The 26957-nt window shown below is 55.0% G+C and overlaps 1 protein-coding gene across 1 annotated transcript in view; it reads right to left on the bottom strand.

Moving 5' to 3' along the window:
• The window catches only part of LOC140472029 (voltage-dependent calcium channel gamma-8 subunit-like), a 49344-nt gene extending 24901 nt beyond the window's left edge, over positions 1–24443 (bottom strand). The window contains 2 exon segments of the mRNA XM_072567462.1: positions 20004–20144; positions 24362–24443. Coding sequence (XP_072423563.1) covers positions 20004–20144; positions 24362–24443 — 223 coding nt within the window.
• Between the last annotated feature and the right edge of the window lie 2514 nt (positions 24444–26957).

Here is a 26957-nt window from a genome sequence, read left to right as displayed (position 1 = left end):
AGAGAGGGAGTGTGTGTGTGAGAGAGAGAGATGGAGAGGGTGAAGTTACTGAGGGAGAGAGGGAGTGTGTGAGAGAGAGAGAGAGATGGAGAGGGGGATGTTACTGAGGGAGAGAGGGAGTGTGTGTGTGAGAGAGAGAGAGATGGAGAGGGTGATGTTACTGAGGGAGAGAGGGAGTGTGTGAGAGAGAGAGATGGAGAGGGTGATGTTACTGAGGGAGAGAGGGAGTGTGTGAGAGAGAGAGAGAGATGGAGAGGGAGATGTTACTGAGGGAGAGAGGGAGTGTGTGAGAGAGAGAGATGGAGAGGGTGAAGTTACTGAGGGAGAGAGGGAGTGTGTGAGAGAGAGAGAGAGATGGAGAGGGGGATGTTACTGAGGGAGAGAGGCAGTGTGTGTGTGTGAGAGAGAGATGGAGAGGGTGAAGTTACTGAGGGAGTGAGGGAGTGTGTGAGAGAGAGAGAGAGATGGAGAGGGTGATGTTACTGAGGGAGAGAGGGAGAGTGTGTGAGAGAGAGAGATGGAGAGGGTGATGTTACTGAGGGAGAGAGGGAGTGTGTGAGGGACAGTGAGAGAGATGGAGAGGGTGAAGTTACTGAGGGAGAGAGTGAGTGTGTGAGAGAGAGAGAGAGAGAGAGGGTGATGTTACTGAGGGAGAGAGGGAGTGTGTGAGTGAGAGAGAGAGATGGAGAGGGTGATGTTACTGAGGGAGAGAGGGAGTGTGTGAGAGAGAGAGAGAGATGGAGAGGGTGATGTTACTGAGGGAGTGAGGGAGTGTGTGAGAGAGAGAGATGGAGAGGGAGATGTTACTGAGGGAGAGAGGGAGTGTGTGTGTGAGAGAGAGAGATGGAGAGGGTGAAGTTACTGAGGGAGAGAGGGAGTGTGTGAGAGAGAGAGAGAGATGGAGAGGGGGATGTTACTGAGGGAGAGAGGGAGTGTGTGTGTGAGAGAGAGAGAGATGGAGAGGGTGATGTTACTGAGGGAGAGAGGGAGTGTGTGAGAGAGAGAGATGGAGAGGGTGATGTTACTGAGGGAGAGAGGGAGTGTGTGAGAGAGAGAGAGAGATGGAGAGGGAGATGTTACTGAGGGAGAGAGGGAGTGTGTGTGTGAGAGAGAGAGATGGAGAGGGTGAAGTTACTGAGGGAGAGAGGGAGTGTGTGAGAGAGAGAGAGAGATGGAGAGGGGGATGTTACTGAGGGAGAGAGGCAGTGTGTGTGTGTGAGAGAGAGATGGAGAGGGTGAAGTTACTGAGGGAGTGAGGGAGTGTGTGAGAGAGAGAGAGAGAGATGGAGAGGGTGATGTTACTGAGGGAGAGAGGGAGAGTGTGTGAGAGAGAGAGATGGAGAGGGTGATGTTACTGAGGGAGAGAGGGAGTGTGTGAGGGACAGTGAGAGAGATGGAGAGGGTGATGTTACTGAGGGAGAGAGGGAGTGTGTGAGAGAGAGAGAGAGAGAGAGGGTGATGTTACTGAGGGAGAGAGGGAGTGTGTGAGTGAGAGAGAGAGATGGAGAGGGTGATGTTACTGAGGGAGAGAGGGAGTGTGTGAGAGAGAGAGAGAGATGGAGAGGGTGATGTTACTGAGGGATTGAGGGAGTGTGTGAGAGAGAGAGAGAGATGGAGAGGGTGATGTTACTGAGAGAGTGAGGGAGTGTGTGAGAGAGAGAGATGGAGAGGGAGATGTTACTGAGGGAGAGAGGGAGTGTGTGTGTGCGAGAGAGAGATGGAGAGGGTGACGTTACTGAGGGAGAGAGGGAGTGTGTGAGAGAGAGAGAGAGATGGAGAGGGTGATGTTACTGAGGGAGAGAGGGAGTGTGTGAGAGAGAGAGAGAGATGGAGAGGGTGATGTTACTGAGGGAGAGAGGGAGTGTGTGAGGGAGAGAGAGAGAGATGGAGAGGGAGATGTTACTGAGGGAGAGAGGGAGAGTGTGAGAGTGAGAGATGGAGAGGGTGATGTTACTGAGAGAGAGAGGGAGTGTGTGATTGAGAGAGAGAGATGGAGAGGGTGATGTTACTGAGGGAGAGAGGGAGTGTGTGTGTGAGAGAGCGAGATGGAGAGGGTGAAGTTACTGAGGGAGAGAGGGAGTGTGTGAGAGAGAGAGAGAGATGGAGAGGGGGATGTTACTGATGGAGAGAGGGAGTGTGTGTGTGAGAGAGAGAGATGGAGAGGGTGATGTTACTGAGGGAGAGAGGGAGTGTGTGAGAGAGGGAGAGAGAGAGCTGGAGGGGGTGATGTTACTGAGAGAGAGAGGGAGTGTGTGAGAGAGAGAGAGAGATGGAGAGGGAGATGTTACTGAGGGAGAGAGGGAGTGTGTGTGTGAGAGAGAGAGATGGAGAGGATGAAGTTACTGAGGGAGTGAGGGAGTGTGTGAGAGAGAGAGAGAGAGATGGAGAGGGTGATGTTACTGAGGGAGAGAGGGAGAGTGTGTGAGAGAGAGAGATGGAGAGGGTAATGTTACTGAGGGAGAGAGGGAGTGTGTGAGGGAGAGTGAGAGAGATGGAGAGGGTGAAGTTACTGAGGGAGAGAGGGAGTGTGTGAGTGAGAGAGAGAGAGATAGAGAGAGTGATGTTACTGAGAGAGAGGGAGTGTGTGTGTGAGAGAGAGAGATGGAGAGGGTGATGTTCCTGAGGGAGAGAGGGAGTGTGTGAGAGAGAGAGAGAGATGGAGAGGGTGATGTTACTGAGGGAGAGAGGGAGTGTGTGAGGGACAGTGAGAGAGATGGAGAGGGTGAAGTTACTGAGGGAGAGAGGGAGTGTGTGAGAGAGAGAGAGAGAGATGGAGAGGGTGATGTTACTGAGGGAGAGAGGGAGTGTGTGAGAGAGAGAGAGAGAGAGAGGGTGATGTTACTGAGGGAGAGAGGGAGTGTGTGAGTGAGAGAGAGAGATGGAGAGGGTGATGTTACTGAGGGAGAGAGGGAGTGTGTGAGAGAGAGAGAGAGATGGAGAGGGTGATGTTACTGAGGGAGTGAGGGAGTGTGTGAGAGAGAGAGAGAGATGGAGAGGGTGATGTTACTGAGGGAGTGAGGGAGTGTGTGAGAGAGAGAGATGGAGAGGGAGATGTTACTGAGGGAGAGAGGGAGTGTGTGTGTGCGAGAGAGAGATGGAGAGGGTGACGTTACTGAGGGAGAGAGGGTGTGTGTGAGAGAGAGAGAGAGATGGAGAGGGTGATGTTACTGAGGGAGAGAGGGAGTGTGTGAGAGAGAGAGAGAGATGGAGAGGGTGATGTTACTGAGGGAGAGAGGGAGTGTGTGAGGGAGAGAGAGAGAGATGGAGAGGGAGATGTTACTGAGGGAGAGAGGGAGTGTGTGAGAGTGAGAGATGGAGAGGGTGATGTTACTGAGAGAGAGAGGGAGTGTGTGAGAGAGAGAGAGAGATGGAGAGGGGGATGTTACTGAGGGAGAGAGGGAGTGTGTGTGTGAGAGAGAGAGATGGAGAGGATGAAGTTACTGAGGGAGTGAGGGAGTGTGTGAGAGAGAGAGAGAGAGATGGAGAGGGTGATGTTACTGAGGGAGAGAGGGAGAGTGTGTGAGAGAGAGAGATGGAGAGGGTAATGTTACTGAGGGAGAGAGGGAGTGTGTGAGGGAGAGTGAGAGAGATGGAGAGGGTGAAGTTACTGAGGGAGAGAGGGAGTGTGTGAGTGAGAGAGAGAGAGATAGAGAGAGTGATGTTACTGAGAGAGAGGGAGTGTGTGTGTGAGAGAGAGAGATGGAGAGGGTGATGTTACTGAGGGAGAGAGGGAGTGTGTGAGGGACAGTGAGAGAGATGGAGAGGGTGAAGTTACTGAGGGAGAGAGGGAGTGTGTGAGAGAGAGAGAGAGAGATGGAGAGGGTGATGTTACTGAGGGAGAGAGGGAGTGTGTGTGAGAGAGAGAGAGAGAGAGGGTGATGTTGCTGAGGGAGAGAGGGAGTGTGTGAGAGAGAGAGATGGAGAGGGGGATGTTACTGAGGGAGAGAGGGAGTGTGTGTGTGAGAGAGAGAGATGGAGGGGATGAAGTTACTGAGGGAGTGAGGGAGTGTGTGAGAGAGAGAGAGAGAGATGGAGAGGGTGATGTTACTGAGGGAGAGAGGGAGTGTGTGTGTGAGAGAGAGAGATGGAGGGGATGAAGTTACTGAGGGAGTGAGGGAGTGTGTGAGAGAGAGAGAGAGAGATGGAGAGGGTGATGTTACTGAGGGAGAGAGGGAGAGTGTGTGAGAGAGAGAGATGGAGAGGGTAATGTTACTGAGGGAGAGAGGGAGTGTGTGAGGGAGAGTGAGAGAGATGGAGAGGGTGAAGTTACTGAGGGAGAGAGGGAGTGTGTGAGTGAGAGAGAGAGAGATAGAGAGAGTGATGTTACTGAGAGAGAGGGAGTGTGTGTGTGAGAGAGAGAGATGGAGAGGGTGATGTTCCTGAGGGAGAGAGGGAGTGTGTGAGAGAGAGAGAGAGATGGAGAGGGTGATGTTACTGAGGGAGAGAGGGAGTGTGTGAGAGAGAGAGAGAGATGGAGAGGGTGATGTTACTGAGGGAGAGAGGGAGTGTGTGTGAGAGAGAGAGAGAGAGAGGGTGATGTTGCTGAGGGAGAGAGGGAGTGTGTGAGAGAGAGAGATGGAGAGGGTGATGTTACTGAGGGAGAAAGGGAGTGTGTGAGAGAGAGAGAGATGGAGAGGGTGATGTTACTGAGGGAGAGAGGGAGTGTGTGAGAGAGAGAGAGAGAGATGGAGAGGGTGATGTTACTGAGGGAGTGAGGGAGTGTGTGAGAGAGAGAGATGGAGAGGGGGATGTTACTGAGGGAGAGAGGGAGTGTGTGAGAGAGAGAGAGAGATGGAGAGGGTGATGTTACTGAGGGAGAGAGGGAGTGTGTGAGAGAGAGAGAGTGATGGAGAGGGTGATGTACTGAGGGAGAGAGGGAGTGTGAGAGAGAGAGAGAGAGAGATGGAGAGGGAGATGTTACTGAGGGAGAGAGGGAGTGTGTGTGAGAGAGAGAGAGAGATGGAGAGGGTGATGTTACTGAGGGAGAGAGGGAGTGTGTGAGAGAGAGAGAGAGATGGAGAGGGTGATGTTACTGAGGGAGAGAGGGAGTGTGTGAGAGAGAGAGAGAGAGATGGAGAGGGAGATGTTACTGAGGGAGAGAGGGAGTGTGTGAGAGAGAGAGAGTGATGGAGAGGGTGATGTACTGAGGGAGAGAGGGAGTGTGAGAGAGAGAGAGAGAGATGGAGACGGTGATGTTACTGAGGGAGAGAGGGAGTGTGTGAGAGAGAGAGAGAGAGAGATGGAGAGGGAGATGTTACTGAGGGAGAGAGGGAGTGTGTGAGAGAGAGAGAGAGATGGAGAGGGTGACGTTACTGAGGGAGAGAGGGAGTGTGTGAGAGAGATAGAAAGAGAGATGGAGAGGGTGATGTTACTGAGGGAGAGAGGGAGTGTGTGAGAGAGAGGGAGAGAGAGATGGAGAGGGTGATGTTACTGAGGGAGTGAGGGAGTGTGTGAGAGAGAGAGAGAGATGGAGAGGGAGATGTTACTGAGGGAGAGAGGGAGTGTGTGAGAGAGAGAGAGAGATGGAGAGGGAGATGTTACTGAGGGAGAGAGGGAGTGTGTGAGAGAGAGAGAGAGAGAGATGGAGAGGGTGATGTTACTGAGGGAGAGAGGGAGTGTGTGAGAGATAGAGAGTGAGAGATGGAGAGGGTGATGTTACTGAGGGAGAGAGGGAGTGTGTGAGAGAGAGAGAGAGAGAGATGGAGAGGGAGATGTACTGAGGGAGAGAGGGAGTGTGTGAGAGAGAGAGAGAGAGATGGAGAGGGTGATGTTACTGAGGGAGAGAGGGAATGTGTGTGAGAGAGAGAGAGAGAGATGGAGAGGGTGATGTTACTGAGGGAGACAGAGAGTGTGTGAGAGAGAGAGAGAGAGATGGAGAGGGTGATGTTACTGAGGGAGAGAGGGAGTGAGTGTGAGAGAGAGAGAGAGATGGAGAGGGTGATGTTACTGAGGGAGAGAGAGAGTGTGTGTAAGAGAGAGAGAGAGATGGAGAGGGTGATGTTACTGAGGGAGAGAGGGTGTGTGTGAGAGAGAGCGAGAGAGAGAGATGGAGAGGGTGACGTTACTGAGGGAGAGAGGGAGAGTGTGAGAGAGAGAGAGAGATGGAGAGGGCGATGTTACCGAGGGAGAGAGTGAGTGTGTGAGAGAGAGAGATGGAGAGGGTGACGTTACTGAGGGAGAGAGGGAGTGTGTGAGAGAGAGAGAGCGATGGAGAGGGTGATGTTACTGAGGGAGAGAGGGAGTGTGTGAGAGAGAGAGAGAGATGGAGAGGGTGATGTTACTGAGGGAGAGAGGGAGTGTGTGAGAGAGAGAGAGAGATGGAGAGGGTGATGTTACTGAGGGAGAGAGGGAGTGTGTGAGGGAGAGAGAGAGAGATGGAGAGGGAGATGTTACTGAGGGAGAGAGGGAGAGTGTGAGAGAGAGAGATGGAGAGGGTGATGTTACTGAGAGAGAGAGGGAGTGTGTGAGAGAGAGAGAGAGATGGAGAGGGAGATGTTACTGAGGGAGAGAGGGAGTGTGTGAGAGAGAGAGAGAGATGGAGAGGGGGATGTTACTGAGGGAGAGAGGGAGTGTGTGTGTGAGAGAGAGAGATGCAGAGGGTGAAGTTACTGAGGGAGTGAGGGAGTGTGTGAGAGAGAGAGAGAGAGATGGAGAGGGTGATGTTACTGAGGGAGAGAGGGAGAGTGTGTGAGAGAGAGAGATGGAGAGGGTGATGTTACTGAGGGAGAGAGGGAGTGTGTGAGGGACAGTGAGAGAGATGGAGAGGGTGAAGTTACTGAGGGAGAGAGGGAGTGTGTGAGAGAGAGAGAGAGAGATGGAGAGGGTGATGTTACTGAGGGAGAGAGGGAGTGTGTGAGAGAGAGAGAGAGAGAGAGGGTGATGTTACTGAGGGAGAGAGGGAGTGTGTGAGTGAGAGAGAGAGATGGAGAGGGTGATGTTACTGAGGGAGAGAGGGAGTGTGTGAGAGAGAGAGAGAGATGGAGAGGGTGATGTTACTGAGGGAGTGAGGGAGTGTGTGAGAGAGAGAGAGAGATGGAGAGGGTGATGTTACTGAGGGAGTGAGGGAGTGTGTGAGAGAGAGAGATGGAGAGGGAGATGTTACTGAGGGAGAGAGGGAGTGTGTGAGAGAGGGAGAGAGATGGAGAGGGTGATGTTACTGAGGGAGAGAGGGAGTGTGTGAGAGAGAGAGAGAGATGGAGAGGGTGATGTTACTGAGGGAGAGAGGGAGTGTGTGAGGGAGAGAGAGAGAGATGGAGAGGGAGATGTTACTGAGGGAGAGAGGGAGAGTGTGAGAGTGAGAGATGGAGAGGGTGATGTTACTGAGAGAGAGAGGGAGTGTGTGAGAGAGAGAGAGAGATGGAGAGGGGGATGTTACTGAGGGAGAGAGGGAGTGTGTGTGTGAGAGAGCGAGATGGAGAGGGTGAAGTTACTGAGGGAGAGAGGGAGTGTGTGAGAGAGAGAGAGAGATGGAGAGGGGGATGTTACTGAGGGAGAGAGGGAGTGTGTGTGTGAGAGAGAGAGATGGAGAGGGTGATGTTACTGAGGGAGAGAGGGAGTGTGTGAGAGAGGGAGAGAGAGAGCTGGAGGGGGTGATGTTACTGAGAGAGAGAGGGAGTGTGTGAGAAAGAGAGAGAGATGGAGAGGGAGATGTTACTGAGGGAGAGAGGGAGTGTGTGTGTGAGAGAGAGAGATGGAGAGGGTGACGTTACTGAGGGAGAGAGGGTGTGTGTGAGAGAGAGAGAGAGATGGAGAGGGTGATGTTACTGAGGGAGAGAGGGAGTGTGTGAGAGAGAGAGAGAGATGGAGAGGGTGATGTTACTGAGGGAGAGAGGGAGTGTGTGAGGGAGAGAGAGAGAGATGGAGAGGGAGATGTTACTGAGGGAGAGAGGGAGAGTGTGAGAGTGAGAGATGGAGAGGGTGATGTTACTGAGAGAGAGAGGGAGTGTGTGAGAGAGAGAGAGAGATGGAGAGGGGGATGTTACTGAGGGAGAGAGGGAGTGTGTGTGTGAGAGAGCGAGATGGAGAGGGTGAAGTTACTGAGGGAGAGAGGGAGTGTGTGAGAGAGAGAGAGAGATGGAGAGGGGGATGTTACTGAGGGAGAGAGGGAGTGTGTGAGAGAGGGAGAGAGAGAGCTGGAGGGGGTGATGTTACTGAGAGAGAGAGGGAGTGTGTGTGAGAGAGAGAGATGGAGAGGGTAATGTTACTGAGGGAGAGAGGGAGTGTGTGTGTGAGAGAGAGAGATGGAGAGGATGAAGTTACTGAGGGAGTGAGGGAGTGTGTGAGAGAGAGAGAGAGAGATGGAGAGGGTGATGTTACTGAGGGAGAGAGGGAGAGTGTGTGAGAGAGAGAGATGGAGAGGGTAATGTTACTGAGGGAGAGAGGGAGTGTGTGAGGGAGAGTGAGAGAGATGGAGAGGGTGAAGTTACTGAGGGAGAGAGGGAGTGTGTGAGTGAGAGAGAGAGAGATAGAGAGAGTGATGTTACTGAGAGAGAGGGAGTGTGTGTGTGAGAGAGAGAGATGGAGAGGGTGATGTTCCTGAGGGAGAGAGGGAGTGTGTGAGAGAGAGAGAGAGATGGAGAGGGTGATGTTACTGAGGGAGAGAGGGAGTGTGTGAGGGACAGTGAGAGAGATGGAGAGGGTGAAGTTACTGAGGGAGAGAGGGAGTGTGTGAGAGAGAGAGAGAGAGATGGAGAGGGTGATGTTACTGAGGGAGAGAGGGAGTGTGTGAGAGAGAGAGAGAGAGAGAGGGTGATGTTACTGAGGGAGAGAGGGAGTGTGTGAGTGAGAGAGAGAGATGGAGAGGGTGATGTTACTGAGGGAGAGAGGGAGTGTGTGAGAGAGAGAGAGAGATGGAGAGGGTGATGTTACTGAGGGAGTGAGGGAGTGTGTGAGAGAGAGAGAGAGATGGAGAGGGTGATGTTACTGAGGGAGAGAGGGAGTGTGTGAGGGAGAGAGAGAGAGATGGAGAGGGAGATGTTACTGAGGGAGAGAGGGAGAGTGTGAGAGTGAGAGATGGAGAGGGTGATGTTACTGAGGGAGAGAGGGAGTGTGTGTGTGCGAGAGAGAGATGGAGAGGGTGACGTTACTGAGGGAGAGAGGGTGTGTGTGAGAGAGAGAGAGAGATGGAGAGGGTGATGTTACTGAGGGAGAGAGGGAGTGTGTGAGAGAGAGAGAGAGATGGAGAGGGTGATGTTACTGAGGGAGAGAGGGAGTGTGTGAGGGAGAGAGAGAGAGATGGAGAGGGAGATGTTACTGAGGGAGAGAGGGAGAGTGTGAGAGTGAGAGATGGAGAGGGTGATGTTACTGAGAGAGAGAGGGAGTGTGTGAGAGAGAGAGAGAGATGGAGAGGGGGATGTTACTGAGGGAGAGAGGGAGTGTGTGTGAGAGAGCGAGATGGAGAGGGGGATGTTACTGAGGGAGAGAGGGAGTGTGTGTGTGAGAGAGAGAGATGGAGAGGGTGATGTTACTGAGGGAGAGAGGGAGTGTGTGAGAGAGAGAGAGAGAGAGGGTGATGTTGCTGAGGGAGAGAGGGAGTGTGTGAGAGAGAGAGATGGAGAGGGTGATGTTACTGAGGGAGAGAGGGAGTGTGTGAGAGAGAGAGAGAGAGATGGAGAGGGTGATGTTACTGAGGGAGAGAGGGAGAGTGTGTGAGAGAGAGAGATGGAGAGGGTGATGTTACTGAGGGAGTGAGGGAGTGTGTGAGGGACAGTGAGAGAGATGGAGAGGGTAAAGTTACTGAGGGAGAGAGGGAGTGTGTGAGAGAGAGAGAGAGAGATGGAGAGGGTGATGTTACTGAGGGAGAGAGGGAGTGTGTGAGAGAGAGAGAGAGAGAGAGGGTGATGTTACTGAGGGAGAGAGGGAGTGTGTGAGTGAGAGAGAGAGATGGAGAGGGTGATGTTACTGAGGGAGAGAGGGAGTGTGTGAGAGAGAGAGAGAGATGGAGAGGGTGATGTTACTGAGGGAGTGAGGGAGTGTGTGAGAGAGAGAGAGAGATGGAGAGGGTGATGTTACTGAGGGAGTGAGGGAGTGTGTGAGAGAGAGAGATGGAGAGGGAGATGTTACTGAGGGAGAGAGGGAGTGTGTGAGAGAGGGAGAGAGATGGAGAGGGTGATGTTACTGAGGGAGAGAGGGAGTGTGTGAGAGAGAGAGAGAGATGGAGAGGGTGATGTTACTGAGGGAGAGAGGGAGTGTGTGAGGGAGAGAGAGAGAGATGGAGAGGGAGATGTTACTGAGGGAGAGAGGGAGAGTGTGAGAGTGAGAGATGGAGAGGGTGATGTTACTGAGGGAGAGAGAGAGTGTGTGAGAGAGAGAGAGAGATGGAGAGGGTGATGTTACTGAGGGAGAGAGGGAGTGTGTGAGAGAGAGAGAGAAAGATGGAGAGAGTGATGTTACTGAGAGAGAGGGAGTGTGTGTGAGAGATAGAGAGAGAGATGGAGAGGGTGATGTTAATGAGGGAGAGAGGGAGTGTGTGTGTGAGAGAGAGAGAGATGGAGAGGGTGATGTTACTGAGGGAGAGAGGGAGTGTGTGAGAGAGAGAGAGAGAGATGGAGAGGGCGATGTTACTGAGGGAGAGAGGGAGTGTGTGAGAGAGAGAGAGAGAGATGGAGAGGGTGATGTTACTGAGGGAGAGAGGGAGTGTGTGCGAGAGAGAGAGAGAGAGATGGAGAGGGTGATGTTACTGAGGGAGAGAGGGAGTGTGTGAGAGAGAGAGAGAGATGGAGAGGGTGATGTTACTGAGGGAGAGAGGGAGTGTGTGAGAGAGAGAGAGATAGATGGAGAGGGTGATGTTACTGAGGGAGAGAAGGAGTGTGTGAGAGAGAGAGAGAGAGATGGAGAGGGTGATGTTACTGAGGGAGAGAGGGAGTGTGTGAGAGAGAGAGAGAGAGATGGAGATGGTGATGTTACTGAGGGAGAGAGGGAGTGTGTGAGAGAGAGAGAGAGAGAGATGGAGAGGGTGATGTTACTGAGGGAGAGAGGGAGTGTGTGAGAGAGGGAGAGATGGAGAGGGTGATGTTACTGAGGGAGAGAGGGAGTGTGTGAGAGAGAGAAAGATGGAGAGGGTGATGTTACTGAGGGAGAGAGGGAGTGTGTGAGAGAGAGAGAGAAAGATGGAGAGAGTGATGTTACTGAGGGAGAGAGAGAGTGTGTGAGAGAGAGAGATGGAGAGGGTGATGTTACTGAGGGAGAGAGGGAGTGTGTGAGAGAGAGAGATGGAGAGGGTGATGTTACTGAGGGAGAGAGGGAGTGTGTGAGAGAGAGAGAGAGAGATGGAGAGGGTGATGTTACTGAGGGAGAGAGGGAGTGTGTGAGAGAGAGAGAGAAAGATGGAGAGAGTGATGTTACTGAGGGAGAGAGAGAGTGTGTGAGAGAGAGAGAGAGAGATGGAGAGGGTGATGTTACTGATGGAGTGAGGGAGTGTGTGAGACAGAGAGAGAGAGAGATGGAGAGGGTGATGTTACTGAGGGAGAGAGGGAGTGTGTGTGTGAGAGAGAGAGAGATGGAGAGGGTGATGTTACTGAGGGAGAGAGGGAGTGTGTGAGAGAGAGAGAGAGAGATGTAGAGGGTGATGTTACTGATGGAGAGAGGGAGTGTGTGTGAGAGAGAGAGAGAGAGATGGAGAGGGTGATGTTACTGAGGGAGAGAGGGAGTGTGTGAGAGAGAGAGAGAGAGATGGAGAGGGTGATGTTACTGAGGGAGAGAGGGAGCGTGTGAGAGAGAGAGAGAGAGAGATGGAGAGGGTGATGTTACTGAGGGAGAGAGGGAATGTGTGAGAGAGAGAGATGGAGAGGGTGATGTTACTGAGGGAGAGAGGGAGTGTGTGAGTGTGAGAGAGAGAGAGAGATGGAGAGGGTGATGTTACTGAGGGAGAGAGGGAGTGTGTGAGAGAGAGAGAGAGAGATGGAGAGGGTGATGTTACTGAGGGAGAGAGGGAGTGTGTGAGAGAGAGAGAGAAAGATGGAGAGAGTGATGTTACTGAGGGAGAGAGAGAGTGTGTGAGAGAGAGAGAGAGAGATGGAGAGGGTGATGTTACTGAGGGAGAGAGGGAGTGTGTGTGAGAGAGAGAGAGATGGAGAGGGTGAAGTTACTGAGGGAGAGAGGGAGTGTGTGAGAGAGAGAGAGAGAGAGATGGAGAGGGTTATGTTACAGAGGGAGAGAGGGAGTGTGTGAGAGAGAGAGAGAGATGGAGAGGGTGATGTTACTGAGGGAGAGAGGGAGTGTGTGTGTGTGAGAGAGAGAGAGATGGAGAGGGTGACGTTACTGAGGGAGAGAGGGAGTGTGTGAGAGAGAGAGATGGAGAGGGTGATGTTACTGAGGGAGAGAGGGAGTGTGTGAGAGAGAGAGAGAGAGAGATGGAGAGGGTGATGTTACTGAGGGAGAGAGGGAATGTGTGAGAGAGAGAGATGGAGAGGGTGATGTTACTGAGGGAGAGAGAGTGTGTGTGTGAGAGAGAGAGAGATGGAGAGAGTGATGTTACTGAGGGAGAGAGAGTGTGTGTGTGAGAGAGAGAGAGAGAGATGGAGAGGGTGATGTTACTGAGGGAGAGAGGGAATGTGTGAGAGAGAGAGATGCAGAGGGTGATGTTACTGAGGGAGAGAGGGAGTGTGTGAGAGAGAGAGATGGAGAGGGTGATGTTACTGAGGGAGAGAGGGAGTGTGTGAGAGAGAGAGAGAGAGATGGAGAGGGTGATGTTACTGAGGGAGAGAGGGAGTGTGTGAGAGAGAGAGAGAAAGATGGAGAGAGTGATGTTACTGAGGGAGAGAGAGAGTGTGTGAGGGAGAGAGGGAGTGTGTGAGAGAGAGAGAGATGGAGAGGGTGATGTTACTGACGGAGAGAGGGAGTGTGTGAGAGAGAGAGAGAGAGAGATGGAGAGGGTGATGTTACTGAGGGAGAGAGGGAGTGTGTGAGAGAGAGAGAGAGAGATGGAGAGGGTGATGTTACTGAGGGAGAGAGGGAGTGTCTGAGAGAGAGAGAGAGAGAGATGGAGAGGGTGATGTTACTGAGGGAGAGAGGGAATGTGTGAGAGAGAGAGATGGAGAGGGTGATGTTACTGAGGGAGAGAGGGAGTGTGTGAGTGTGAGAGAGAGAGAGAGATGGAGAGGGTGATGTTACTGAGGGAGAGAGGGAGTGTGTGAGAGAGAGAGAGAGAGATGGAGAGGGTGATGTTACTGAGGGAGAGAGTGAGTGTGTGAGAGAGAGAGAGAGAGATGGAGAGGGTGATGTTACTGAGGGAGAGAGTGAGTGTGAGAGACAGAGAGAGAGAGAGATGGAGAGGGTGATGTTACTGATGGAGAGAGGGAGTGTGTGAGAGAGAGAGAGAGAGATGGAGAGGGTGATGTTACTGAGGGAGAGAGGGAGTGTGTTTGTGTGAGAGAGAGAGAGATGGAGAGGGTGACGTTACTGAGGGAGAGAGGGAGTGTGTGAGAGAGAGAGAGTGATGGAGAGGGTGATGTTACTGAGGGAGAGAGGGAGTGTGTGAGAGAGAGAGAGAGAGAGATGGAGAGGGTAACGTTACTGAGGGAGCGAGGGAGTGTGTGAGAGAGAGAGAGAGAGATGGAGAGGGTGATGTTACTGATGGAGAGAGGGAGTATGTGAGAGAGAGAGAGAGAGAGGGAGAGGGTGATGTTACTGACGGAGAGAGGGAGTGTGTGTGTGAGAGAGAGAGAGATGGAGAGGGTGATGTTACTGAAGGAGAGAGGGAGTGTGTGAGAGATAGAGAGAGAGATGGAGAGTGTGATGTTACTGAGGGAGAGAGGGAGTGTGTGAGAGAGAGAGAGTGATGGAGAGGGTGATGTTACTGAGGGAGAGAGGGAGTGTGTGAGAGAGAGAGATGGAGAGGGTGATGTTACTGAGGGAGAGAGGGAGTGTGTGAGAGAGAGAGAGAGAGATGGAGAGGGTGATGTTACTGAGAGAGAGGGAGTGTGTGTGAGAGATAGAGAGAGAGATGGAGAGGGTGATGTTACTGAGGGAGAGAGGGTGTGTGTGTGAGAGAGAGAGAGATGGAGAGGCTGATGTTACTGAGGGAGAGAGGGAGTGTGTGAGAGAGAGAGAGAGATGGAGAGGGTGATGTTACTGAGGGAGAGAGGGAGTGTGTGAGAGAGAGAGAGATGGAGAGGGTGATGTTACTGAGGGAGAGAGGGGGAGTGTGAGAGAGAGAGAGAGAGATGGAGAGGGTGATGTTACTGAGGGAGTGTGTGAGAGAGAGAGAGAGAGAGGGAGATGTTACTGAGGGAGAGAGGGAGTGTGTGAGAGAGAGATAGACAGATGGAGAGGGTGATGTTACTGAGAGAGAGGGAGTGTGTGTGAGAGATAGAGAGAGAGATGGAGAGGGTGATGTTACTGAGGGAGAGAGGGAGTGTGTGAGAGAGAGAGATGGAGAGGGAGATGTTACTGAGGGAGAGAGGGAGTGTGTGAGAGAGAGATAGACAGATGGAGAGGGTGATGTTACTGAGAGAGAGGGAGTGTGTGTGAGAGATAGAGAGAGAGATGGAGAGGGTGATGTTACTGAGGGAGAGAGGGAGTGTGTGAGAGAGAGAGAGAGAGATGGAGAGGGCGATGTTACTGAGGGAGAGAGGGAGTGTGTGAGAGAGAGAGAGAGAGATGGAGAGGGTGATGTTACTGAGGGAGAGAGGGAGTGTGTGTGAGAGAGAGAGATAGAAAGAGAGAGTGATGTTACTGAGGGAGAGAGGGAGTGTGTGAGAGAGAGAGAGAGAGAGATGGAGAGGGTGATGTTACTGAGGGAGAGAGGGAGTGTGTGCGAGAGAGAGAGAGAGAGATGGAGAGGGTGATGTTACTGAGGGAGAGAGGGAGTGTGTGAGAGAGAAAGAGAGATGGAGAGGGTGATGTTACTGAGGGAGAGAGGGAGTGTGTGAGAGAGAGAGAGAGAGATGGAGAGGGTGATGTTACTGAGGGAGAGAGGGAGTGTGTGTGAGAGAGAGAGAGAGATGGAGAGGGTGATGTTACTGAGGGAGAGAGGGAGTGTGTGAGAGAGAGAGAGAGATGGAGAGGGTGATGTTACTGAGGGAGAGAGGGAGTGTGTGAGAGAGAGAGAGAGATGGAGAGGGTGATGTTACTGAGGGAGAGAGGGAGTGTGTGAGAGAGAGAGAGAGAGATGGAGAGGGTGATGTTACTGAGGGAGAGAGGGAGTGTGTGTGTGAGAGAGAGAGAGATAGAGAGAGTGATGTTACTGAGGGAGAGAGGGAGTGTGTGAGAGAGAGAGAGAGATGGAGAGGGTGATGTTACTGAGGGAGAGAGGGAGTGTGTGCGAGAGAGAGAGAGAGATGGAGAGGGTGATGTTACTGAGGGAGAGAGGGAGTGTGTGAGAGAGAGAGAGAGATGGAGAGGGTGATGTTACTGAGGGAGAGAGGGAGTGTGTGAGAGAGAGAGAGAGAGATGGAGAGGGTGATGTTACTGAGGGAGAGAGGGAGTGTGTGTGTGAGAGAGAGAGAGATAGAGAGAGTGATGTTACTGAGGGAGAGAGGGAGTGTGTGAGAGAGAGAGAGAGATGGAGAGGGTGATGTTACTGAGGGAGAGAGGGAGTGTGTGCGAGAGAGAGAGAGAGAGATGGAGAGGGTGATGTTACTGAGGGAGAGAGGGAGTGTGTGAGAGAGAGAGAGAGAGATGGAGAGGGTGATGTTACTGAGGGAGAGAGGGTGTGTGTGAGAGAGAGAGAGAGATGGAGAGGGTGAAGTTACTGAGGGAGAGAGGGAGTGTGTGAGAGAGAGAGAGAGATGGAGAGGGATTCGTTACTGAGGGAGAGAGGGAGTGTGTGAGAGAGAGAGAGAGATGGAGAGGGTGATGTCACTGAGGTAGAGAGGGAGTGTGTGAGAGAGAGAGAGAGATGGAGAGGGTGATGTTCCTGAGGGAGAGAGGGAGTGTGTGAGAGAGAGAGAGAGAGAGATGGAGAGGGTGATGTTACTGAGGGAGAGAGGGAGTGTGTGAGAGAGAGAGAGAGAGATGGAGAGGGTGATGTTACTGAGGGAGAGAGGGAGTGTGTGAGAGAGAGAGAGAGAGATGGAGAGGGTGATGGTACTGAGGGAGTGAGGGAGTGCGTGAGAGAGAGAGATGGAGAGGGAGATGTTACTGAGGGAGAGAGGGAGTGTGTGAGAGAGAGAGAGAGATGGAGAGGGGGATGTTACTGAGGGAGAGAGGGAGTGTGTGAGAGAGAGAGAGAGATGGAGAGGGGGATGTTACTGAGGGAGAGAGGGAGTGTGTGAGAGAGAGAGAGAGATGGAGAGGGTGATGTTACTGAGGGAGAGAGGGAGTGTGTGAGAGAGAGAGAGTGATGGAGAGGGTGATGTACTGAGGGAGAGAGGGAGTGTGAGAGAGAGAGAGAGAGATGGAGAGGGAGATGTTACTGAGGGAGAGAGGGAGTGTGTGTGAGAGAGAGAGAGATGGAGAGGGTGATGTTACTGAGGGAGAGAGGGAGTGTGTGAGAGAGAGAGAGAGAGATGGAGAGGGAGATGTTACTGAGGGAGAGAGGGAGTGTGTGAGAGAGAGAGAGTGATGGAGAGGGTGATGTTACTGAGGGAGAGAGGGAGTGTGTGAGAGAGAGAGAGAGAGAGATGGAGAGGGTGACGTTACTGAGGGAGAGAGGGAGTGTGTGAGAGAGAGAGAGAGATGGAGAGGGTGATGTTACTGAGGGAGAGAGGGAGTGTGTGAGAGAGAGAGAGAGAGATGGAGAGGGAGATGTTACTGAGGGAGAGAGGGAGTGTGTGAGAGAGAGAGAGTGATGGAGAGGGTGATGTTACTGAGGGAGAGAGGGAGTGTGTGAGAGAGAGAGAGAGAGAGATGGAGAGGGAGATGTTACTGAGGGAGAGAGGGAGTGTGTGAGAGAGAGAGAGAGATGGAGAGGGTGACGTTACTGAGGGAGAGAGGGAGTGTGTGAGAGAGATAGAAAGAGAGATGGAGAGGGTGATGTTACTGAGGGAGAGAGGGAGTGTGTGAGAGAGAGGGAGAGAGAGATGGAGAGGGTGATGTTACTGAGGGAGTGAGGGAGTGTGTGAGAGAGAGAGAGAGATGGAGAGGGAGATGTTACTGAGGGAGAGAGGGAGTGTGTGAGAGAGAGAGAGAGATGGAGAGGGAGATGTTACTGAGGGAGAGAGGGAGTGTGTGAGAGAGAGAGAGAGAGAGATGGAGAGGGTGATGTTACTGAGGGAGAGAGGGAGTGTGTGAGAGATAGAGAGTGAGAGATGGAGAGGGTGATGTTACTGAGGGAGAGAGGGAGTGTGTGAGAGAGAGAGAGAGAGAGATGGAGAGGGAGATGTTTCTGAGGGAGAGAGGGAGTGTGTGAGAGAGAGAGAGAGAGATGGAGAGGGTGATGTTACTGAGGGAGAGAGGGAATGTGTGTGAGAGAGAGAGAGAGAGATGGAGAGGGTGATGTTACTGAGGGAGACAGAGAGTGTGTGAGAGAGAGAGAGAGAGATGGAGAGGGTGATGTTACTGAGGGAGAGAGGGAGTGAGTGTGAGAGAGAGAGAGAGATGGAGAGGGTGATGTTACTGAGGGAGAGAGAGAGTGTGTGTAAGAGAGAGAGAGAGATGGAGAGGGTGATGTTACTGAGAGAGAGAGGGAGTGTGTGAGAGAGAGAGAGAGAGATGGAGAGGGTGATGTTACTGAGGGAGAGAGGGTGTGTGTGAGAGAGAGAGAGAGAGAGAGATGGTGAGGGTGACGTTACTGAGGGAGAGAGGGAGAGTGTGAGAGAGAGAGAGAGATGGAGAGGGCGATGTTACCGAGGGAGAGAGTGAGTGTGTGAGAGAGAGAGATGGAGAGGGTGACGTTACTGAGGGAGAGAGGGAGTGTGTGAGAGAGAGAGAGCGATGGAGAGGGTGATGTTACTGAGGGAGAGAGGGAGTGTGTGAGAGAGAGAGAGAGATGGAGAGGGTGATGTTACTGAGGGAGAGAGGGAGTGTGTGAGAGAGAGAGAGAGATGGAGAGGGTGATGTTACTGAGGGAGAGAGGGAGTGTGTGAGGGAGAGAGAGAGAGATGGAGAGGGAGATGTTACTGAGGGAGAGAGGGAGTGTGTGAGAGAGAGAGAGAGAGAGATGGAGAGGGCGATGTTACCGAGGGAGAGAGTGAGTGTGTGAGAGAGAGAGATGGAGAGGGTGACGTTACTGAGGGAGAGAGGGAGTGTGTGAGAGAGAGAGAGCGATGGAGAGGGTGATGTTACTGAGGGAGAGAGGGAGAGTGTGAGAGAGAGAGATGGAGTGGGTGATGTTACTGAGCGAGAGAGGGAGTGTGTGAGAGAGAGAGAGAGATGGAGAGGGTGACGTTACTGAGGGAGAGAGGGAGTGTGTGAGAGAGAGAGAGAGATGGAGAGGGTGATGTTACTGAGGGAGAGAGGGAGTGTGTGAGAGAGAGAGAGAGATGGAGAGGGAGATGTTACTGAGTGAGAGAGGGAGTGTGTGTGTGAGAGAGAGAAATGGAGAGGGTGAAGTTACTGAGGGAGAGAGGGAGTGTGTGAGAGAGAGAGAGAGATGGAGAGGGGGATGTTACTGAGGGAGAGAGGGAGTGTGTGTGTGAGAGAGAGAGAGATGGAGAGGGTGATGTTACTGAGGGAGAGAGGGAGAGTGTGTGAGAGAGAGAGATGGAGAGGGTGATGTTACTGAGGGAGAGAGGGAGTGTGTGAGGGACAGTGAGAGAGATGGAGAGGGTGAAGTTACTGAGGGAGAGAGGGAGTGTGTGAGAGAGAGAGAGAGAGATGGAGAGGGTGATGTTACTGAGGGAGAGAGGGAGTGTGTGAGAGAGAGAGAGAGAGAGAGGGTGATGTTACTGAGGGAGAGAGGGAGTGTGTGAGTGAGAGAGAGAGATGGAGAGGGTGATGTTACTGAGGGAGAGAGGGAGTGTGTGAGAGAGAGAGAGAGATGGAGAGGGAGATGTTACTGAGGGAGTGAGGGAGTGTGTGAGAGAGAGAGAGAGATGGAGAGGGTGATGTTACTGAGGGAGTGAGGGAGTGTGTGAGAGAGAGAGATGGAGAGGGAGATGTTACTGAGGGAGAGAGGGTGTGTGTGAGAGAGAGAGAGAGATGGAGAGGGTGATGTTACTGAGGGAGAGAGGGAGTGTGTGAGAGAGAGAGAGAGATGGAGAGGGTGATGTTACTGAGGGAGAGAGGGAGTGTGTGAGAGAGAGAGATGGAGAGGGTGATGTTACTGAAGGAGAGAGGGAGTGTGTGAGAGAGAGAGATGGAGAGGGTGATGTTACTGAGGGAGAGAGGGAGTGTGTGAGAGAGAGAGAGAGATGGAGAGGGTGATGTTACTGAGAGAGAGGGAGTGTGTGTGAGAGAGAGAGTGATGGAGAGGGTGATGTTACTGAGGGAGAGAGGGAGTGTGTGAGAGAGAGAGAGAGATATGGAGAGGGTGATGTTACTGAGGGAGTGTGTGAGAGAGAGAGATGGAGAGGGAGATGTTACTGAGGGAGAGAGGGAGTGTGTGAGAGAGAGATAGACAGATGGAGAGGGTGATGTTACTGAGAGAGAGGGAGTGTGTGAGAGAGATAGAGAGAGAGATGGAGAGGGAGATGTTACTGAGGGAGAGAGGGAGTGTGTGAGAGAGAGAGAGAGATGGAGAGGGTGATGTTACTGAGGGAGAGAGGGAGTGTGTGTGTGAGAGAGAGATGGAGAGGGTGATGTTACTGAGGGAGAGAGGGAGTGTGTGAGAGAGAGAGAGAGATGGAGAGGGTGACGTTACTGAGGGAGAGAGGGAGTGTGTGAGAGAGAGAGAGAGAGATGGAGAGGGTGACGTTACTGAGGGAGAGAGGGAGTGTGTGAGAGAGAGAGAGAGAGATGGAGAGGGTGATGTTACTGAGGGAGAGAGGGAGTGTGTGAGAGAGAGAGAGAGATGGAGAGGGTGACGTTACTGAGGGAGAGAGGGAGTGTGTGAGAGAGAGAGAGAGATGGAGAGGGTGATGTTACTGAGGGAGAGAGGGAGTGTGTGTGAGAGAGGATGAAGGGGGCTGGGATAGCAGCGTTTGCCCTCCTTGCGAAGGGCCGAACGGCCCGCCGTGACTCACCAGCAGCGACAAAGAGAATTCCGGCGCCCAGGATAATGTTCCTCTTGGATCGATAGAGACGGCTGGCTGCGATACAGAGACCCCCCGTCAGCAACAAGATGGCACTGAGGATGGGGAAGATACTGGAGGCACGTACCACCCCTGGGGGGGAGGGAGAGTGGGGGGGGGGGGGGGGGGGGGAGGGGGAGGGGGAGGGGGAGGGAGGGGGAGAGGGGGAGGGGGAGGGAAGGAAGGAGGGAGAGAGAGAACGAGAATGAGAGAGAGAATCGTACAGCACGAAAACCATCCCCCATCAAACACTCCCAGGGACAGGGGGGTTAGAGACAGAGTAAAGCTCCCTCTACACCGTCCCCCCCACTCCCAGGGACAGGGGGTTAGATACAGAGTAAAGCTCTCTCTACACCGTCCCCCACTCCCAGGGACAGGGGGGTTAGATACAGAGTAAAGCTCCCTCTACACCGTCCCCCCACTCCCAGGGACAGGGGGGTTAGATACAGAGTAAAGCTCTCTCTACACCGTCCCCCATTCCCAGGGACAGGGGGGTTAGATGGAGAGTAAAGCTCCCTCTACACCGTCCCCCCACTACCAGGGACAGGGGGTTAAATACAGAGTAAAGCTCCCTCTACACCGTCCCCCCACTCCCAGGGACAGGGGGGTTAGAGACAGAGTAAAGCTCCCTCTACACCGTCCCCCCACTCCCAGGGACAGGGGGGTTAGAGACAGAGTAAAGCTCCCTCTACACCGTCCCCCCTACTCCCAGGGACAGGGGGGTTAGATACAGAGTAAAGCTCCCTCTACACCGTCCCCCACTCCCAGGGACAGGGGGGTTAGATACAGAGTAAAGCTCCCTCTACACCGTCCCCCCACTCCCAGGGACAGGGGGGTTAGAGACAGAGTAAAGCTCCCTCTACACCGTCCCCCCACTACCAGGGACAGAGGGTTAAATACAGAGTAAAGCTCCCTCTACACCGTCCCCCCACTCCCAGGGACGGTGGGGTTAGAGACAAAGTAAAGCTCCCTCTACACTGTCCCCCCACTCCCAGGGACAGGGGGGTTAGATACAGAGTAAAGCTCCCACTACACCATCCCCCCAGGGACAGGGGGGTTAGATAGATTTCCACATAATGCAGAGGAACAATTGTGGGAGGTGAGGGAGATAGGGAGGGAGGGATTGGAACAGGAGGGTGAGGGAGATAGGGAGGGAGGGATCGGAACAGGAGGGTGAGGGAGATAGGGAGGGAGGGATCGGAACAGGAGGGTGAGGGAGATAGGGAGGGAGGGATCGGAACAGGAGGGTGAGGGAGATAGGGAGGGAGGGATCGGAACAGGAGGGTGAGGGAGATAGGGAGGGAGGGATCGGAACAGGAGGGTGAGGGAGATAGGGAGGGAGGGATCGGAACAGGAGGGGGAGGGAGATAGGGAGGGAGGGATCGGAACAGGAGGGTGAGGGAGATAGGGAGGGAGGGATCGGAACAGGAGGGGGAGGGAGATAGGGAGGGAGTGATCGGAACAGGAGGGTGAGGGAGATAGGGAGGGAGGGATCGGAACAGGGGGGTGAGGGAGATAGGGAGGGAGGGATTGGAACAGGGGGGTGAGGGAGATAGGGAGGGAGGGATTGGAACAGGAGGGTGAGGGAGATAGGGAGGGAGGGATTGGAACAGGAGCTTGAGGGAGATAGGGAGGGAGGGATCGGAACAAGAGGGTGAGGGAGATAGGGAGGGAGGGATTGGAACAGGAGGGTGAGGGAGATAGGGAGGGAGGGATTGGAACAGGGGGGTGAGGGAGATAGGGAGGGAGGGATTGGAACAGGAGGGTGAGGGAGAGAGGGAGGGAGGGATTGGAACAGGAGGGTGAGGGAGATAGGGAGGGAGGGATTGGAACAGGAGGGTGAGGGAGAGAGGGAGGGAGGGATCGGAACAGGAGGGTGAGGGAGATAGGGAGGGAGGGATTGGAACAGGAGGGTGAGGGAGATAGGGAGGGAGGGATCAGAACAGGAGGGGGAGGGAGAGAGGGAGGGAGGGATTGGAACAGGAGGGTGAGGAGTGTAGGAGGGTGAGGGAGATAGGGAGGGAGGGATCGGAACAGGAGGGTGAGGGAGATAGGGAGGGAGGGATTGGAACAGGAGGGTGAGGGAGATAGGGAGGGAGGGATCGGAACAGGAGGGTGAGGGAGATAGGGAGGGAGGGATTGGAACAGGAGGGGGAGGGAGATAGGGAGGGAGGGATTGGTACAGGAGGGTGAGGGAGATAGGGAGGGAGGGATTGGTACAGGAGGGTGAGGGAGATAGGGAGGGAGGGATTGGAACAGGAGGGTGAGGGAGATAGGGAGGGAGGGATCGGAACAGGAGGGTGAGGGAGATAGGGAGGGAGGGATCGGAACAGGAGGGTGAGGGAGATAGGGAGGGAGTGATCGGAACAGGAGGGTGAGGGAGATAGGGAGGGAGGGATTGGAACAGGAGGGTGAGGGAGATAGGGAGGGAGGGATTGGAACAGGGGGGTGAGGGAGATAGGGAGGGAGGGATTGGAACAGGAGGGTGAGGGAGATAGGGAGGGAGGGATTGGAACAGGAGCTTGAGGGAGATAGGGAGGGAGGGATTGGAACAGGAGGGTGAGGGAGAGAGGGAGGGAGGGATCGGAACAGGAGGGTGAGGGAGATAGGGAGGGAGGGATCGGAACAGGAGGGTGAGGGAGATAGGGAGGGAGGGATCAGAACAGGAGGGGGAGGGAGATAGGGAGGGAGGGATCGGAACAGGAGGGGGAGGGAGATAGGGAGGGAGTGATCGGAACAGGAGGGTGAGGGAGATAGGGAGGGAGGGATCGGAACAGGAGGGTGAGGGAGATAGGGAGGGAGGGATCGGAACAGGAGGGTGAGGGAGATAGGGAGGGAGTGATCGGAACAGGAGGGTGAGGGAGATAGGGAGGGAGGGATCGGAACAGGAGGGTGAGGGAGATAGGGAGGGAGGGATCGGAACAGGAGGGTGAGGGAGATAGGGAGGGAGGGATCGGAACAGGAGGGTGAGGGAGATAGGGAGGGAGGGATTGGAACAGGAGGGTGAGGGAGAGAGGGAGGGAGGGATTGGAACAGGAGGGTGAGGGAGATAGGGAGGGAGGGATTGGAACAGGAGGGTGAGGGAGATAGGGAGGGAGGGATTGGAACAGGAGGGTGAGGGAGATAGGGAGGGAGGGATTGGAACAGGAGCTTGAGGGAGATAGGGAGGGAGGGATTGGAACAGGAGGGTGAGGGAGATAGGGAGGGAGGGATTGGAACAGGAGGGTGAGGGAGATAGGGAGGGAGGGATTGGAACAGGAGGGGGAGGGAGATAGGGAGGGAGGGATTGGAACAGGAGGGTGAGGGAGATAGGGAGGGAGGGATTGGAACAGGAGGGGGAGGGAGATAGGGAGGGAGGGATTGGAACAGGAGGGGGAGGGAGATAGGGAGGGAGGGATTGGTACAGGAGGGTGAGGGAGATAGGGAGGGAGGGATTGGTACAGGAGGGTGAGGGAGATAGGGAGGGAGGGATTGGAACAGGAGGGTGAGGGAGATAGGGAGGGAGGGATTGGAACAGGAGGGTGAGGGAGATAGGGAGGGAGGGATTGGAACAGGAGGGGTGAGGGAGATAGGGAGGGAGGGATCGGAACAGGAGGGGGTGGGAGATAGAGAGGGAGGATCGAACAGGAGGTGAGGGAGATAGGGAGGGAGGGATCGGAACAGGAGGGTGAGGGAGATAGGGAGGGAGGGATCGGAACAGGAGGGTGAGGGACATAGGGAGGGAGGGATTGGAACAGGAGGGTGAGGGAGATAGGGAGGGAGGGATTGGAACAGGAGGGTGAGGGAGAGAGGGAGGGAGGGATCGGAACAGGAGGGTGAGGGAGATAGGGAGGGAGGGATTGGAACAGGAGGGTGGGAGGGAGATAGGGAGGGAGGGATTGGAACAGGAGGGGGAGGGAGATAGGGAGGGAGGGATCGGAACAGGAGGGGGAGGGAGAGAGGGAGGGAGGGATCGGAACAGGAGGGTGAGGGAGATAGGGAGGGAGGGATCGGAACAGGAGGGGGAGGAGATAGGGAGGGAGGGATTGGAACAGGAGGGTGAGGGAGATAGGGAGGGAGGGATTGGAACAGGAGGGTGAGGAGATAGGGAGGGAGGGATCGGAACAGGAGGGTGAGGAGAGAGGGAGGGAGGGATCGGAACAGGAGGGTGAGGGAGATAGGGAGGGAGGGATCGGAACAGGAGGGTGAGGGAGATAGGGAGGGGGGGATTGGAAACAGGAGGGTGGGGGGAGATCGGGAGGGAGGGATTGAGGATGGAGGGGATGAGGGTGGTAGGGAGGGGATGATGGGGACGGTAGGGAGTCACTTACTGAGCAGGTACTCCGCACTGTCGTGATCGTAGTCGGTGTCCTCAGGGAAGTGATTGATCATCTCGCAGCGTCCCCTCTTCATCCCTGCACAGGAAGATCCCACAGGGCGGTCACCTCCGTCCACCTCCCCTCTCCTCCCCCTCCCCCACTCCCCTCCCCTCCCCTCATTTCCCCTCCTCCCCAATCCCCACCCTAACCCACACATCCCTGGGCACTATGGGTAATTTAGCACGGTCAATCCCCCACCCTAACCTGCACATCCCTGGGGACTATGGGTAATTTAGCACGGTCAATCCGGGTGTCGTTCCCAGTGGGAACGTTAGGGTCAGAAGGACGGATCCAGACGGATACGCCAACGCGCGGGGAGGGGGGAGAGGGAAACACCCCCCTCAGAAAATAGGCGCCGGGTTGGGATATAGGATCTGGAACAGCACGCGCTTGGACGGCCGAAGGGCCCGTGCCTGTGCTGCAATGTCCCTTGTTCATTCGCAGTCCTCAGTGGGTGGGTGTGGTGGTTGGATTCCTCTCGATACTGAAGACCGCAAGATCTCTCCCTCCGACAGTGCGGCCCTACCCTCAGTACTGGGCACCGGGAGGGAGGGAGTGTGGGCCTGGATTATGGAGCTCAAGGCCTAGAGTATATCCATCTCCCTCCGACAGTGCGGCCCTCCCTCAGTACTGGGCACCGGGAGGGAGGGAGGGAAGGGAGGGAGGTAGTGTGGGCCTGGATTATGGAGCTCAAGGCCTAGAGTATATCCATCTCCCTCCGACAGTGCGGCCCTCCCTCAGTACTGGGCACCGGGAGGGAGGGAGGGAGGGAGGGAGTGTGGGCCTGGATTATGGAGCTCAAGGCCTAGAGTATATCCATCTCCCTCCGACAGTGCGGCCCTCCCTCAGTACTGGGCACCGGGAGGGAGGGAGGGAGGGAGGAGTGTGGGCCTGGATTATGGAGCTCAAGGCCTAGAGTATATCCATCTCCTCCGACAGTGCGGCCCTCCCTCAGTACTGGGCACCGGGAGGGAGGGAGGGAGGGAGGGAGTGTGGCCTGGATTATGGAGCTCAAGGCCTAGAGTATATCCATCTCCCCCGACAGTGCGGCCCTCCCTCAGTACTGGGCACCGGGAGGGAGGGAGGGAGGGAGGGAGTGTGGGCCTGGATTATGGAGCTCAAGGCCTAGAGTATATCCATCTCCCTCCGACAGTGCGGCCCTCCCTCAGTACTGGGCACCGGGAGGAAGTGGGGAACAGTTACAGACTTTGGAAATCCTGCTCTGATTATTCACATGTGTAATCTGTTCTAGTATGTGGTGTTAGAATTAACAAGAACATGTTCTCAAGTCACACTTAGTCACTGCAAGTAATCTGTCAGATATCAACAGTTCCCCGGTCTCTCCCCTCGGTCACTCGGAGCACCGTGCCCAGTTTCCCGGTCTCCCCTCGGTCCACTCGGAGCAACCGTGCCCAGTTCCCCGGTCTCCCCCTCGGTCACTCGGAGCACCGTGCCCAGTTCCCCGGTCTCCCCTCGGTCACTAGGAGCACCGTGCACAGTTCCCCGGTCTCCCCTCGGTCAGACACCACACTCGGAGCACCGTGCACAGTTCCCCGGTCTCCCCTCGGTCACTCGGAGCACCGTGCCCAGTTTCCCGGTCTCCCCTCGGTCACTCGGAGCATCGTGCCCAGTTCCCCGGTCTCCCCTCGGTCATGCCCACACTCGGAGCACCGTGCCCCAGTTACCTGGTCTCCCCTCGGTCACTCGGAGCACCGTGCCCTGTTCCCCGGTCTCCACTCGGTCACTCGGAGCACCATGCCAGTTCCCCGGTCTCCCCTCGGTCAGACCCACACTCGGAGCACCGTGCCCAGTTCCCCGCTCTCCCCTCGGTCACTCGGAGCCACCGTGCCCAGTTCCCCGGTCTCCCCTCGGTCACTCGGAGCACGGCCCAGTTCCCCGGTCTCCCCTCGGTCACTCGGAGCACCGTGCCCAGTTCCCCGGTCTCCCCTCGGTCATGCCCACACTCGGAGCACCGTGCCCAGTTACCCCGTCTCCCTCGGTCACTCGGAGCACCGTGCCCAGTTCCCCGGTCTCCCCTCGGTCACTTGGAGCACCGTGCCCAGTCCCCGGTCTCCCCTCGGTCACTCGGAGCACCGTGCACAGTTCCCCGCTCTCCCCTCGGTCACTTCGGAGCACCGTGCCCAGTTCCCCGGTCTCCCCTCGGTCACTCCCCACACTCAGAGCACCGTGCACAGTTCCCCGTCTCCCCTCGGTCAGACCCCACACTCGGAGCACCGTGCCCAGTTCCCCGGTCTCCCCTCGGTCACTCGGAGCACCGTGCACAGTTCCCCGGTCTCCCTCGGTCACTCGGAGCACCGTTGCCAGTTCCCCGGTCTCCCTCGGTCAGACCCCACACTCGAGCACCGGGCCCAGTTCCCCGGTCTCTCCCCTCGGTCACTCGGAGCACCGTGCACTGTCCCCCGGTCTCCCCTCGGTCACTCGGAGCACCGGGCCCAGTTCCCCGGTCTCTCCCCTCGGTCAGACCCCACACTCGGAGCACCGTGCACAGTTCCCCGGTCTCCCCTCGGTCACTCGGAGCACCGTGCCC

The sequence above is a fragment of the Chiloscyllium punctatum genome, unplaced genomic scaffold (assembly GCF_047496795.1).
Source record: "Chiloscyllium punctatum isolate Juve2018m unplaced genomic scaffold, sChiPun1.3 scaffold_223, whole genome shotgun sequence".
Taxonomy (NCBI): domain Eukaryota; kingdom Metazoa; phylum Chordata; class Chondrichthyes; order Orectolobiformes; family Hemiscylliidae; genus Chiloscyllium; species Chiloscyllium punctatum.
This window is presented reverse-complemented; position numbering and strand designations above follow the sequence as displayed.